Source organism: Protopterus annectens, chromosome 12.part0, assembly GCF_019279795.1.
Source record: "Protopterus annectens isolate FY-2018-M chromosome 12.part0, PAN1.0, whole genome shotgun sequence".
Lineage (NCBI taxonomy): Eukaryota > Metazoa > Chordata > Ceratodontiformes > Protopteridae > Protopterus > Protopterus annectens.
This window is the reverse complement of record NC_056746.1, coordinates 950,084,339-950,097,679: the sequence shown is the minus strand read 5'-3', so window position 1 is coordinate 950,097,679 and position 13,341 is coordinate 950,084,339. Positions and strand designations below refer to the sequence as shown.

General features: G+C 39.2%; 1 protein-coding gene across 3 annotated transcripts in view; it reads right to left on the bottom strand.

Annotated features, from left to right (window-relative positions):
- ZNF831 (zinc finger protein 831) overlaps window positions 1–13,341 on the bottom strand; it is a 1,505,884-nt gene that overhangs the window by 425,422 nt on the left and 1,067,121 nt on the right. For all 3 annotated transcript variants that reach the window (XM_044089983.1, XM_044089982.1, XM_044089984.1), the window contains one exon: window positions 6,183–6,337. In XM_044089983.1, the coding sequence (XP_043945918.1) occupies window positions 6,183–6,337 (155 nt within the window). The remainder of the gene's footprint in view (window positions 1–6,182; window positions 6,338–13,341) is intronic.

The following is a 13,341-nucleotide window of genomic DNA, read 5'->3' as shown; positions in this document are numbered from 1 at the left end:
GTGTGTGTGTGTGTGTGTGATATATGTGTATGTGTTTGTGTGTGTGTGTGAGTGTGTGTGTGTGTGTGTGTGTGTATGTTTTAACATACCTCTCAAGTGTCCAGATTTAGCCTCATAGTTTTGGTCTGTTTTTTATTAAATGTGTGGTTTTCTGTCAAACCCAGCCACTGGGGATGCACAAGCCAGTGCATTTCTTTGTGCCGATTCCAAGCTCGGATAAATGGGGAGGATTGTGTCATGAAGGGCATCCGGCGTAAAATTTTGCCAAATCATACATGCAGACAACAGTACAGAAATACATACCAGATCAGTCGAGGCCCGGGTTAACAATGACCGCCACCAGTACTGTTGGCCAACAGGGTGCTGTTGGCCGAAGGAGGAGAAGAGGGGGAAGGCATGCCCGAAGGCAAGTAAAGGCTAGGACTGTGATAGTGAGGGTCGGAACTTTGAATGTTGGCAGTATGACTGGTATAGGGAGAGAGCTAGGTGATATGATGGACCGAAGGAAGGTTGGTATATTGTGTGTGCAAGAGACTAGATGGAAGGGGAACAAGGCTAGGTGTATTGGAGGCGGTTTCAAATTGTTTTATCATGGTGTGGATGGGAGGAGAAATGGCGTAGGCATTATCCTGAAGGAACAGTATGCTAAGAGTGTTTTGGAGGTGAAAAGAGTGTTGGATAGAGTGATGTTTATGAAGCTGGAAATTGATGGTGTAATGATGAATGCTGTTAGTGCATATGCTCCACAAGTTGGGTGTGCGATGGATGAGAAAGAAGAATTTTGGAATGAGTTGGATGAAGTGGTGATAACTGTACCCAAGGGTGAGAGACTGGTGATTGGAGCAGACTTCAGTGGGCATGTTGGTTAAGGGAACAGAGGGGATGAGAAAGTGATGGGTAGGTATGGTGTTAAGCAAAGGAATGCAGAAGGTCAGATGGTAGTGGATTTTGTGAAAAGGATGGACATGGCTGTGATGAATACATATTTTAACAAGAGGGAGGAGCATAGGGTGACATACAAGAGTGGAGGAAGATGCACACAGGTGGATTATATCCTATGTAGGAGGGACAGTCTGAAGGAGACTGGAGACTGTAAAGTGGTGGCAGGAGAAAGTGTAGTTAGGCAGCATAGGATGGTGGTTTGTAGGATGACATTGGTGATCAAGAAAAGGAGGATGAGTGTGAGGGCAGCACCAAGGATCAAATGGTGGAAATTGAAAAAGGGTAATTGTGAAGTGATGTTCAGGGAAGAGTTACATCTGGCACTGGGTGGCAGTGAAGAGTTACCGAATAGCTGGGTAACTACAGCAGAGCTAGTAAGAGAGATGGCTAGAAAGGTGCTTGGTGTGACATCTGGAAAGAGGAAGGAGGACAAGGAGACCTGGTGGTGGAATGAAGAAGTACAGGAGAGTATACAGTGAAAGAGGTTGGCAAAGAAGAAGTGGGATTGTCAAAGAGATGAAGAAAGTAGACAAGAGTATAAGGAGCTGAGGTGCATGGCAAAGAGAGAGGTGGCGAAGGCTAAGGATAAGGCATATGAAGAGTTGTATAAAAGGACGAACACTAAGGAGGGAGAAAAGGACCTGTACCAATTGGCTAGACAGAGGGACCGAGCTAGTAAAGATGTGCAGCAGGTAAAGGTGATAAAGGATAATGAGGGAAACATACTCACAAGTGAGGAGAGTGTGTTGAACAGATGGAAAGAGTACTTTGAGGGGTTGATGAATGAAGAGAATGAGAGGGAGAGAAGGTTGGATGATGTGCGGATAGTGAATCATGAAGTACAGTGGATTAGCAAGGAGGAAGTAAGGATAGCTATGAAGAGGATGAAGAACGGAAAGGCTGTTGGTCCAGATGACATACCTGTGGAAGCATGGAGGTGTTTAGGTGAAATGGCAGAGGAGTTTTTAACTAGATTGTTTAATGAAATCTTGGAAAGTGAGAGGATGCCTGAGGAATGGAGAAAAAGTGTTTTGGTACCGATTTTTAAGAATAAGGGTGATGTGCAGAGCTATAGTAACTACAGAGGGATTAAACTGATCAGTCACAGCATGAAATTATGGGAAAGAGTAGTGGAAGCTAGGTTATGAAGGGAGGTGATGATTAGTGATCAGCAGTATGGTTTCATGCCAGGAAAGAGCACTACAGATGCGATGTTTGCTCTGAGAGTGTTGATGGAGAAGTACAGAGAAGGTCAGAAGGAGTTGCATTGTGTCTTTGTGGATTTAGAGAAAGCATATGACAGGATGCCTAGAGAGGAGTTGTGGTATTGTATGAGGAAGTCGGGAGTGTCAGAGAAGTATGTAAGAGTGGTACAGGATATGTATGAGGGTAGTGTGACAGTGGTGAGGTCTGTGGTGGGAGTAACGGATGCGTTTAAGGTGGAGGTGGGATTACATCAAGGATCAGCTCTGAGCCCTTTCTTATTTGCAATGGTGATGGACAGGTTGACAGACAAGATCAGACAGGAGTCCATGTGGACTATGATGTTTGCAGATGACATTGTGATCTGCAGTGAGAGTAGGGAACAGGTGGAGGAGACCCTAGAGAGGTGGAGATATGCTCTAGAGAGAAGAGGAATGAAGGTCAGCAGAACTAAGACAAAATATATGTGTGTGAATGAAAGGGAGGACAGAGGAATGGTGAGGATGCAGGGAGTAGATGTGGCGAAGGTGGATGAGTTTAAGTACTTGGGATCAACAGTTCAGAGTAATGGTGAGTGTGGAAGAGAGGTGAAGAAGAGAGTACAGGCAGGGTGGAGTGAGTGGAGAAGAGTGTCAGGAGTGAGTTGTGACAGACGAGTACCAGTAAGAGTGAAAAGGAAGGTCTACAAGAGGGTAGTGAGACCAGCTATGTTATATGGGTTGGAGACAGTGGCATTGACAAAAAGGCAGGAGTCAGAGCTAGACATGGCAGAGTTGAAGATGTTAAAATGTGCACTTTGTGTGACTAGGATGGACAGGATTAGGAATAAGCACATTAGAGGGTCAGCCCAGGCTGGAAGGTTTGGAGACAAAGCCAGAGAGGCAAGATTATGATGGTTTGGACATGTGCTGAGGAGGGATGCAGAGTTTATTGGGAAAAAGATGCTAAGGATGATACTGCCAGGTAACAGGAAAAGCGGAAGGCCTAAGATAAGGTTTATGGATGTGGTGAGAGAGGGCATGCAGGTGGTTGGTGTGACAGAGCAAGATGCAGAGGACAGGAAGAAATGGAAAAAGTTGATCTGCTGTGGTGACCCCTAACGGGAGCAGCTGAAAGAAGAAGAAGAAAAAGAAGAAGAAGTGTGGTTTTCTGTCAAATCACTGAGGACTGAAATCACTAAATAATTACATATATATGAGTTTAAAATGTCTTATCCTTCAGAAAATGCATGCTGACACAAATCCTGTTATTCTAGCACTTTCTAAGTTAAAAGAGCGATATTTAAAATGTATCCCTGTTTTTGGGCTATTATATCCCCATTATTTCAGACTTTGTCCAGATTTCTTGCACTAAGAGGTTGACAGGTATGCAAATTGCAGAATGTCCAGATTTATGCCTCATATTTTTGGCCTATTCCTCATAAAATTTGTGGTTTTCTGGCAAATCACTGAGGATTGAAATAACTACATAATGCCAAATGTTTCAGACTTCATTTCTTTCATAAAATGCATGCTAAGAGAAATGCTGTTATTCTAGTGACTCTCTACGTCTATAAGAGCAATATTTAAAATCTGTCTCTATTTTTGGGCTTTTGTCCCCCATTATTTTAGGCTTTGTCCAGATTTCTTATACTAAGAGGTTGAGAGGTATGGAGGTAGGATATGTAATGTCCTAGTTAGGGGGGAGGACAGGTTAGTCAATTAGTTTGATCAGATTTGACCATGTAACTTGGTTACAGGAAACAAGAGCCTGAATCCCCTACACAAACTACCAGACTGCTGAAGGAATTGCATCAGTGGAGACAAGAGCTTGAATCCTCTACACCAACTCCTAGACTGCTAAAGGAATTGTGAGCTTCAGTTGAGACAAGAACCTGAATCCTCTACACCAACTACCAGACTGCTGAAGGAATTGTGAGCTTCAGTGGAGACAAGAACCTGAATCCTCTACATCAACTACCAGACTGCTGAAGGAATTGTGAGCTTCAGTGGAGACAAGAACCTGAATCCTCTACATCAACTACCAGACTGCTGAAGGAATTGTGTCAGTGGGGACAAGAGCCTGAATCCTCTACACCAACTACTAGACTGCTGAAGGAATTGTGTCAGTGGGGACAAGAGCCTGAATCCTCTACACCAACTACTAGACTGCTGACGGAATTGTGAGCTTCAGTGGAGACAAGAGCCTGAATCCTTTACACCAGCTACCAGACTGCTGAAGGAATTGTGAGCTTCAGTAGAAGCAATTGCCTGAATCCTGTACACTGGCTATCAGACTGCTGAAGGAATTGTGAGCCTCAGTGGAAACAAGAGCTTGAATAATAGACACAGACTACCAGACTGCTGAAGGAATTGTGAGTTTAAATTTCAGTACATTTCCAGGGAATTATGAGTTTCAGTGCTTTTTTAAGGGATTATGAGTTTCAGTTCATTTTCATGGAATTGTGGGTTTTAAGGGAAGAAAAGTTTACTGTTGCTCATGCTAAGTCTGTTTTGAATGGTGTAACTAACTGTTTTATTTAGCAAATGGCAGTCACAGTTTGTGCTGTAGAATTTGAAAGCAGCGTTAGCAGCATAATTGCCTTTGGTGCAGAAGGCTGTGGATTCTACTCCCACACCATGTAGATGGAGTGCTGATACTGCAGTGACCTTTCAATTTCTTTTTATTTGCTGTATTTTAAGGGAAGATAGAGGTCCTACACTCCTAAGTCTGTCCTCCTTTGTATGCAATGCCTAGTAACTATGAACCTGATGTCAGCTTGTCCAGTCTTTCCTTATTGTAATAATACCTGCTTAACATTTTTTTTAATGTAACATAGACAATTAATTCTTCAAGGGAATCAGATACTGAATCTGTAGATGCAGCACTGAAATGTAAAGTTGTCTGCCAGCAGCAACCTCTTCAATAGTTACAAATCTCTTTAACTTGGAATTATTCAGTTGACTTTTACTTCTGCAGATATTGAGCTTATTGACTGCTACTGGTGGATTGCAATGACAGAAGTCTAAGTGGCATTTTATGGTTGAAATTTTCTGAAATGGGTAGTTTTGTCATTATTGGTCCATACATTTTGTTTCATTGCTTACTGGAAGAATGTTCAAAACTACAAATTAAAAAAAAAATCACTCTAACAAGTGGTGCTGTATTATACAAGGAATATAATTTAATACAATCAGAAAGGTGAATCAAAGAACACATACATGTATGCATGGCCCTAATAATGCGTGCAAGGAGCCTATGGTTTGAAAACAGCCAAAAGGTAAACTTAATCCTCCACTGACCAGATGCATTTTATTTGAATGTGGATTTTAATGCTGTTTCAATGAATGTGAGTTTCAAGGACAGAGAAGTTTACTGCCCGTGTTAAGTCTGTTTTCATTGTGAAAGACTGTACTGTTTGTTTAGTAAAGGGCTAGCAAGTATTTGTGCTGTTCAATTTCAATATCTGTAACCAGAAGTAAATAAGAAAACAGTATGTACACTGACAGATTTGAACATTGTTTATGGTAACTGAGGAGAAATAGCCAAGTAATGGAACACTGGAATGGCTGGGGAGGGGGCTGCTGTGGGGTGTGGTAGGTGTTTGCTGAAGGAGGGGCTGCTCTGGGGGGCCCTAATCTATTAGCCTGCCTAGGGCCCCATTTGACCATGATCTGGCTCTGCCAGCAATGACAGCACTGTTTATGCAGCCATAGAGTTGGTATCTATAAGTAAGGGAGGCACTGTGGGAAACTCTTCTATATGAAAGATACTGGGAGGCTTGCCTCTCCTGGAAAAAAAAACTGAAGCTTTAGAAAGCATAGCAGAAGTGTGTAAATTATTATATCTCACAAATTAATGGGATAAAGTTTCCACTTGATTCCATTTTTACTACTTAGTCATTATTATTAAACTTAAAGGCGGCGACACAAGAACATGGCTGATGGTGTATATTAGGAGGAAAATAAATAAAATAAATGGAAAAAAAAGTTAAACAGTTGTACATCTAAAGTATTTGGGTATGTGGAAAAACATGCACAGATGAAGATTTTCTTTACCTTTAGACTGCGCAGCGAAGTCACAGCACTTGCATCTCTTAGTACTGACACATTTTTGCATCTGACAGCTCCTCTTCATTGGGCACAGCATCTTATTTTTAATCCTGTCCCTGCACAACCTTTTTGTTTTCATCTGCACTTCATGGGGTTTGTACCTAAACAGAGAGAAAGACAGAGAGAATTTCATTTTCAAATAGATATCTTACTGAAGTGGTGCACACCAGGAGAAATATGATATGCATTTGTGAAGGGCAAATGTCATACCTCTCAACTGTCCAGACTCATATTTTTGGTCTGTTCATCATAAAATTTGTGGTTTACTAACAAATCACTGAAGATTGAAAGTCACTAATTAAAGACGTACATTTCAGTTTCATACTGGGCTTCAGAAAATGTATGGTAACACAAATCTTGTTATTCTACCAATATTCTAAGATTACAAGAGCAATATTTAAAACCAGTCCCTATTTTTGGTCCTTTGGCACCCCCTCCCCCCCAATTATTTCAAGCTTTGTCCAAATTTCTAGTTCTAAGAGTTTTAGAGGTATGGCAAATATAAATATTCACTAGTAATAAAGATTCCCTGGTGTTCTATTTCCTTTATATGGCACAACAGTGCTAATGTTGGTAGCATTAATATCAGTAATTTTAAATAATCTTTTTTTAAGCATGCAACTTGGTTTTGTTTCATTTCAGATGGAGTATAAATTGTTAAAGAAAGAGACTTCAGATAGAAAAATATTAAGTTTTAGATTACTGCTGTGATTTTTATATCAGAATGTCTTCTACCACTAATACCACTCAGTCCTGCTTTGGCTAGAGTAGGGAGGGAGTCGGGGGTAGGTACACTCACCAAAATGGCATTTCTCAGCTGTGGTCTAGATAAAATAAAGATACAAAATAAATCAAATACAAAGTAACTGAAAGAATCATACAGTAAAATAGTAGCAACACAGACACTGATCTAAAATTAGGAATTAAACACTACAACATATAATGACAGAAAACACCACTAAAGGTTCCTGCTTACAATCATGAATTAAAGCAGTCTGAATTTTACTCAAATATGAAAACCTCAACACACACACACACACACACACACACACACACACACACACACACACACACACACACACACACACACACACACACACACACTCATATATATATATATATATATATATATATATATATATATATATACACAATTACCCTGCAAAAACGAATCCAATACACACACACACACACACACACACACACACACGCATGTTGTACGTGCACTTGTGCGCGCGCACACACACACACTATATATATATATAGTATATTTTACATATCCACAAATAAAAAACAGTGCACAGACCACAAATAGTGCATGGACTGTCACGATATACAAACCAACAACTGTCCAGCACAGATATGTACAAACAAGCTGTAAAGTTCCATCTCACTTTCCAGGAAATACCACAAAACAATGTATTGCATACAGATATCGGAAATAAAATAACAAGCAGGCAATTTCAGTGCCAAAACATTTTTAATATACAATTCATTCACTTTAGTATTTAGGCTATATAATTCAAAGCCCAAACGATGGTGACTATCACACAGTGCAGACCGATTTCGCCCACTGGTGTCTTCAGTGCAATTTGGAATAGGCCAACTTCACCATTTAAATAACAAGTTTAGAGACAGTGCCCACTTCATCTAATACTTATAAATAATCTACAGAGACATTAGATATAAACCCCACCAAAATAAACGTAAGCACTAAGAAAAAATATATATAAAAATACATCAAAAGCAAATCATTTAAACCCATACATAATATTCATAATCAATATATAATATACCTAATTACTAGCAAAAAACAAAATAGAGAAATCTTCTACCAACTCTCACTTAAGCCAGGTCTATATAAAGCACTCAGGTTAACTATCCATAACAGTTCTTTCCTATCTAACAATTTGTGTTTGGAAGCTTCCGATAAAACCCCACCCCTTACAGAATCCAGCCGAACAAAAAGAAAATGTGCCATAAACTGTATTAATTTATGCTTATATAGGACACTTCTATCTCTCTTACAGTTAATATCACTTAAGTGGATAGCTATCCTACTTTTAAACGTTCCAGACACCTGGCCAACATAAAAGGCCCCACATCATACGGTAGCATGGAACTGAAACAGGAGCGTGATTAACGTGAAATAAGGAAGGCACTTATTGTGTGATTACATCAGGATTTTCACTAACATTCTCTTCTTGGATATTGTTAATATAAAGATAATAAATAAAAAGAATCCAAAAGATATTCTTGTGGATCTCCTCAGTGAACACAAACCGACTTGGAGAGCTTAGGGTGGACACTTATTTTTCTGGTTATATTATAATAACAGTTGTCAGAAAGCTACATAACTTGAGTATCCAAGCCATGGCACTGATGCTGATTTAAGAGAATAGTGGATGAATGAAGAACTTTTTCATGGCTGTGAAAATGATTCCATTAATTAAATTAGCTGTTAGAAAAGCAAATAAGGGCTGTGGCAGTACTGTCCCACCTACAAAATCCATCTTTGTAGTGATTCAGTTGTACACAGGAGTCCAAATGTTTTAGTAATTATGTACAACAGCCCCTTACCAATTTCCCCCACGCACTGGAAATTAAGATATGAGATGTACATTGGAAATTGTGTCATTCCACTTCACCTTCTGGCAATGGATAATAGCTGACTTTTCCTCCAGACAGAGGGAAAATCCATAATTTCTGCAATCATTTCATATAGTTAGTGATGGCTTCGTTCATTCTAATTGCTTTTTGATAGGTTTAATTTCCTGCAGTAATGGTGATTGTGTAGTACACTAGGATTTCACAGGTGTTTGTGCTTTAAAGCAGGTAAACTCGATGTTATACACCTGTACAGAGATAAAGAAAATCTGCAGGAATGAAAGATATTGTCTGTAGGCAAAATGTACAATGCAAGTAGAGTTTTACAAATGTTTAGCTTTCAGAATATATGTTCCCGTTAATGCAATATGTAATCATCTTATGAATTAATGTACAAAATGTGATCTCAAAGCAATCTTCTCTTGATAATACTGATATTGGTGCAGTTTTAAAAACATGGCTAACCAAAGAACATGCTTCCTGCCACTCTTTGCCTGGGTATATCCTGTACAGGCAGGATAGAGGATGAGTTTGTTTGGTATATATGTATTTATATGTATATGAATAGGACAGGACAAACTATGAGGCAAAATCAGTGATGTTCTGCAGTCAGTTGACAGATATGGTTAAGAGCTATCATTCTAGCATTCTAGCAGTTTATTTGGCCATTTCTATGCTGCCCTGAGTTTAGTTGTCATTTAAGTACAATATTCATTTTATGTTTACATTGCTGGGAATCAATAATTTGTCTCATTTCTTCTGACACAGAACTCCATGGAGCAAACTGAGAGAAATCCATGTCCCTTATATTTTTGATGGAAGTAGGCCTTAATTGAATTGATTGAACTGCATTTGATGAGAGTGAGTAACTGGTATCTCTGCATCTTAAATTAAAGGCAAGAGGGGGACAGAAAGAGCAATACAGCAGATGGAATATTGTGCAACTCAATTAATGTGTTACTGTTCCATTTACTGGCAACCAGTAGTGTGAAGCAGTGGGCTAGCTAGAATTATTTATGACTTAATAAATAAATTAATGTAATTCTTTATTTGCATTTGGTTACTGGGAAGGTTCAACCTTTTCATGCAAGACCGTTTTCAGCAGACATGTTGGAAGAAAAACTCCATAAACACATTTAGTGAAAGAAAAACTTGCAAGGAGATTATAGAAAACACTTTGTGAGTACAAGCAATATTTAAGTATAGTGATTACAGATTCAACATAGACTGAAAGGTAACATCTATAAGAATACATATCAACAGTTGCAGCAGTACACAAATAAATATCAACTGAAGATAAAATACATCCATTGTAAATAGGGTGGCAGTGCAATAACATAAGGAGGCAATCTAAAAAGTAATTTGTATCTGAAGTAGCAGCAATTTACTCAAAGAAAAATTTAAGTGAGAAAAATATATCTACTGTAAATAGGCTGGAATAAATGGTCCATAAGAAGAGGTTAGATAATGGGGTATCAGCATACATACTGGTTGGGATGAGATGGAATGATACAGCAACTATAATGAGAAATCCACTGTAATAAGTCTGCTGACCAATAAGGCATAAGAGAAACCATTGGGTTACACAGCTGGAGATGTATTATAGCTGAATTACAAACAGGATTAAAACTAGAGGTAATATAAGGTAGGCTAAGTGTGTATAACAAGTAGCTGTTGTCAAAGAAGGAAAAGTCAAAAGGGAGGTATTGGAGTGAAGAAGGAGTCTTCTTCTTTCGGCTTTTCCCAGTTAGGGGTCGCCACAGCGGATCACCTTGTCCGCACATTGAATGGCAGTGGAGTTTTACAGTGTCGAGTTGCCAGCCAACCTTCCACAGAAGGCACACTCACACGCACACCTAGGGCCAATTTAGAGTGTCCAATCCACCTGCAGCATGTCTTTGGGATGTGAGAAACCGAGCACCCGGAGGAAACCCACGCGACCACAGGGAGGACATGCAGACTCCGCACAGAAGGCACCCCAGCCGAGGATCGAACCAGGAGTGAAGAAGGAGTAGTTAGGGTAAACCAGTTTTATTTATTTATTTATTTTACATTTTTAACTGGAGTGTCCTTCTGGGCTGGGAGCCTGTTTTCAGTGGAGGCCCAAGGAGAAAAGCTTCACATACAACAGTACGAAATACAAAAAAATAATTTAAGTTGTTATGTAACAAACATTTAACATAAAGTGGATAGATAATGATAAAATAGACAAATTTTAGTAGGACACAGAGCAAATACTATACATATAGTTACTATGTCACGGTGTCATTATAGCATGACAAAGAAAACTAAAGGTAAGGAAACTGGGTAAGAATAACAGAGAGCTAAAAATCATTTCATGGTGTATACAACTGTTCTGGAGAGTTTAACAATGCAATTCAGATATGTCATAAGCAGAAAAAAACACAGGTGGCATATAATGATTTAGCAGTTCCTTTTGATGAGCTATTTTTTGGGAAGAGAGTAGTTGAATGAAGAATTATAGCTATAGGAGAATGTGAAGAGAAGTAGAAGAAAAGAAATAGATCCAAAGTTAATGGTAACAGAGACCCAAAGTTACTAAAATGTATAAAAATCTAGAGGGTTGAGTGTGAAAGTGGGTGCTTGCATTGCATTGTTAATCGGTATGATCAAAGTTATCGGAAAAAGATGTTCAGGGTTCACATCAGCAATTATGAAAAGAGCAAAGGGTACTTATGTATTATCGCAACCAGATTTTGAATGAGCCATAATTAGCAATGCTGTCAGGAAAGGAGTGTAAGTAAGAGTGAAACGATGTCTTCAAAGTGCTAACTACTAATCTATCACTTTTATCAGGCAGCAGGAACAGCAATAATGGAAAAAATCATCTTCCTGCTTAGCATGCATTAGAGACGTGAGCTAATGTGAACTAAAATGAAGCTGGCTGCTAATACAGCAACGTCCTTACTGACAGAACATAAGAGAAGTCCTTGATCATCAAAATGACATATAGGAAGACACCACTACTCCTGGTTGTTGGACTGTGACTTTCAGGTCTGTTAAGTTCATAGTATTTGGTTACATTACGTTTGGCTTAACATAACTTTGAGGACACCTCTTCACTCTTACTGGCACTCCTTTCCCGGCAACACTGTTTCCCATGTTTTACCTCTCCTGTGCCTCAAAAAAACCTTTTAAGCGTAAATCAATGAGCATTGCAGTCACTCGTTTCAATCACTGAGCATTGCAATCAGTAATTTAAATCACAGAGCACTGCAGTCAGTCAGCAAAGACATGTGTCTGCATTTCATACAATTTGAAAAGTGGTACTGAAAAGGGAAGTTCCCCACGCTCCCCAGATTTTACCTCTCCTGACTGTCATACAATGTTTTTTTCAATAAATCCCCAACCGTTGCAGTCATTCATTTAAGTCACGATTGTCATTCTAATATAATAATAATAATAGTAATCATCTACAACAAGTAAGACAGGATGCAATCCCATTTGTAAACAAGCTCAATGGAAGGGACATTTTAAAAGAATGTGATCGCCAAATTCTGTAATATGAGTCCTTAGGCAGTATAAGCCAACAATATCATAAACTTTGAAAATATCATAGTTATAAGTGTAAGTGTGTGTGTGTGTGTGTGTGTGTGTGTGTGTGTGTGTGTGTGTGTGTGTGTGTGTGTGTGTGTGTGTGTGTGTGTGTGTGTATTTTACTCACACTTATGAGTATTGGCACCAGAAGGGCTCGGAAATCAGCCGCTTCTTGTGTCAGGAATCTGGTTGCGACAATACGTAAATACCAAGCAAAGTTCTAGAATTATTGACAGGAGAATCTCCACAGTTTGAGAGAAGGAATGGTGTGCGTGTGTGTGTGTGGGGGGGGGGGGCTACAATTGATTAACCAGGACAGGAAGAGCAAGGACAGACTTTAGAGTTAAAGAGATGAGCATGAAGATTTTTCTTGAAACTGTTTTGAGTATGGGATGTCTGAGGACAGATGGCATCTGGTTCCATAATTTGGTCACATGTTATAAATGCAAGGCTTCACAATGTGCATTTGATACCTTGTGTTGGTAGGCAAAGTATTTGTGTTTAGAGTGGAGTTCGCTTATGTGACCATACCCCTTTGTCAGATGGAATAGGGAGGGACATTTGGATAGATGGTGCAGAATATAGTGGGCTGCATTCAGTTCGATGTACTGAAGATAAGAGGAAAATTCCAGTTATTTTTAAGTAGTGTAGTGCAGTGGGAGTTGTGTTAGGGAGATTGGAAGCAAATCTTGCTGCTTTGTTGTACATTGCTCTAGTCTTTTCTGTTGAGTATTGTCAAGGTTAGCGTTACTTGGTGCAGCATGGAGTAGATTGATAGGAGGTAAGCATCAAATGTAGTCTTTTTGACTTTTCCTGAGATTTAGGTTTTTATTCTGTATAATGCACCTTGTTTTTGATGATTTTTTAATCTAATAAGAGCACATAAGTCTTCTTCCTCGGTTGTTTTGTAGATTTGGTTAGTCATGGTACATATTGCTGT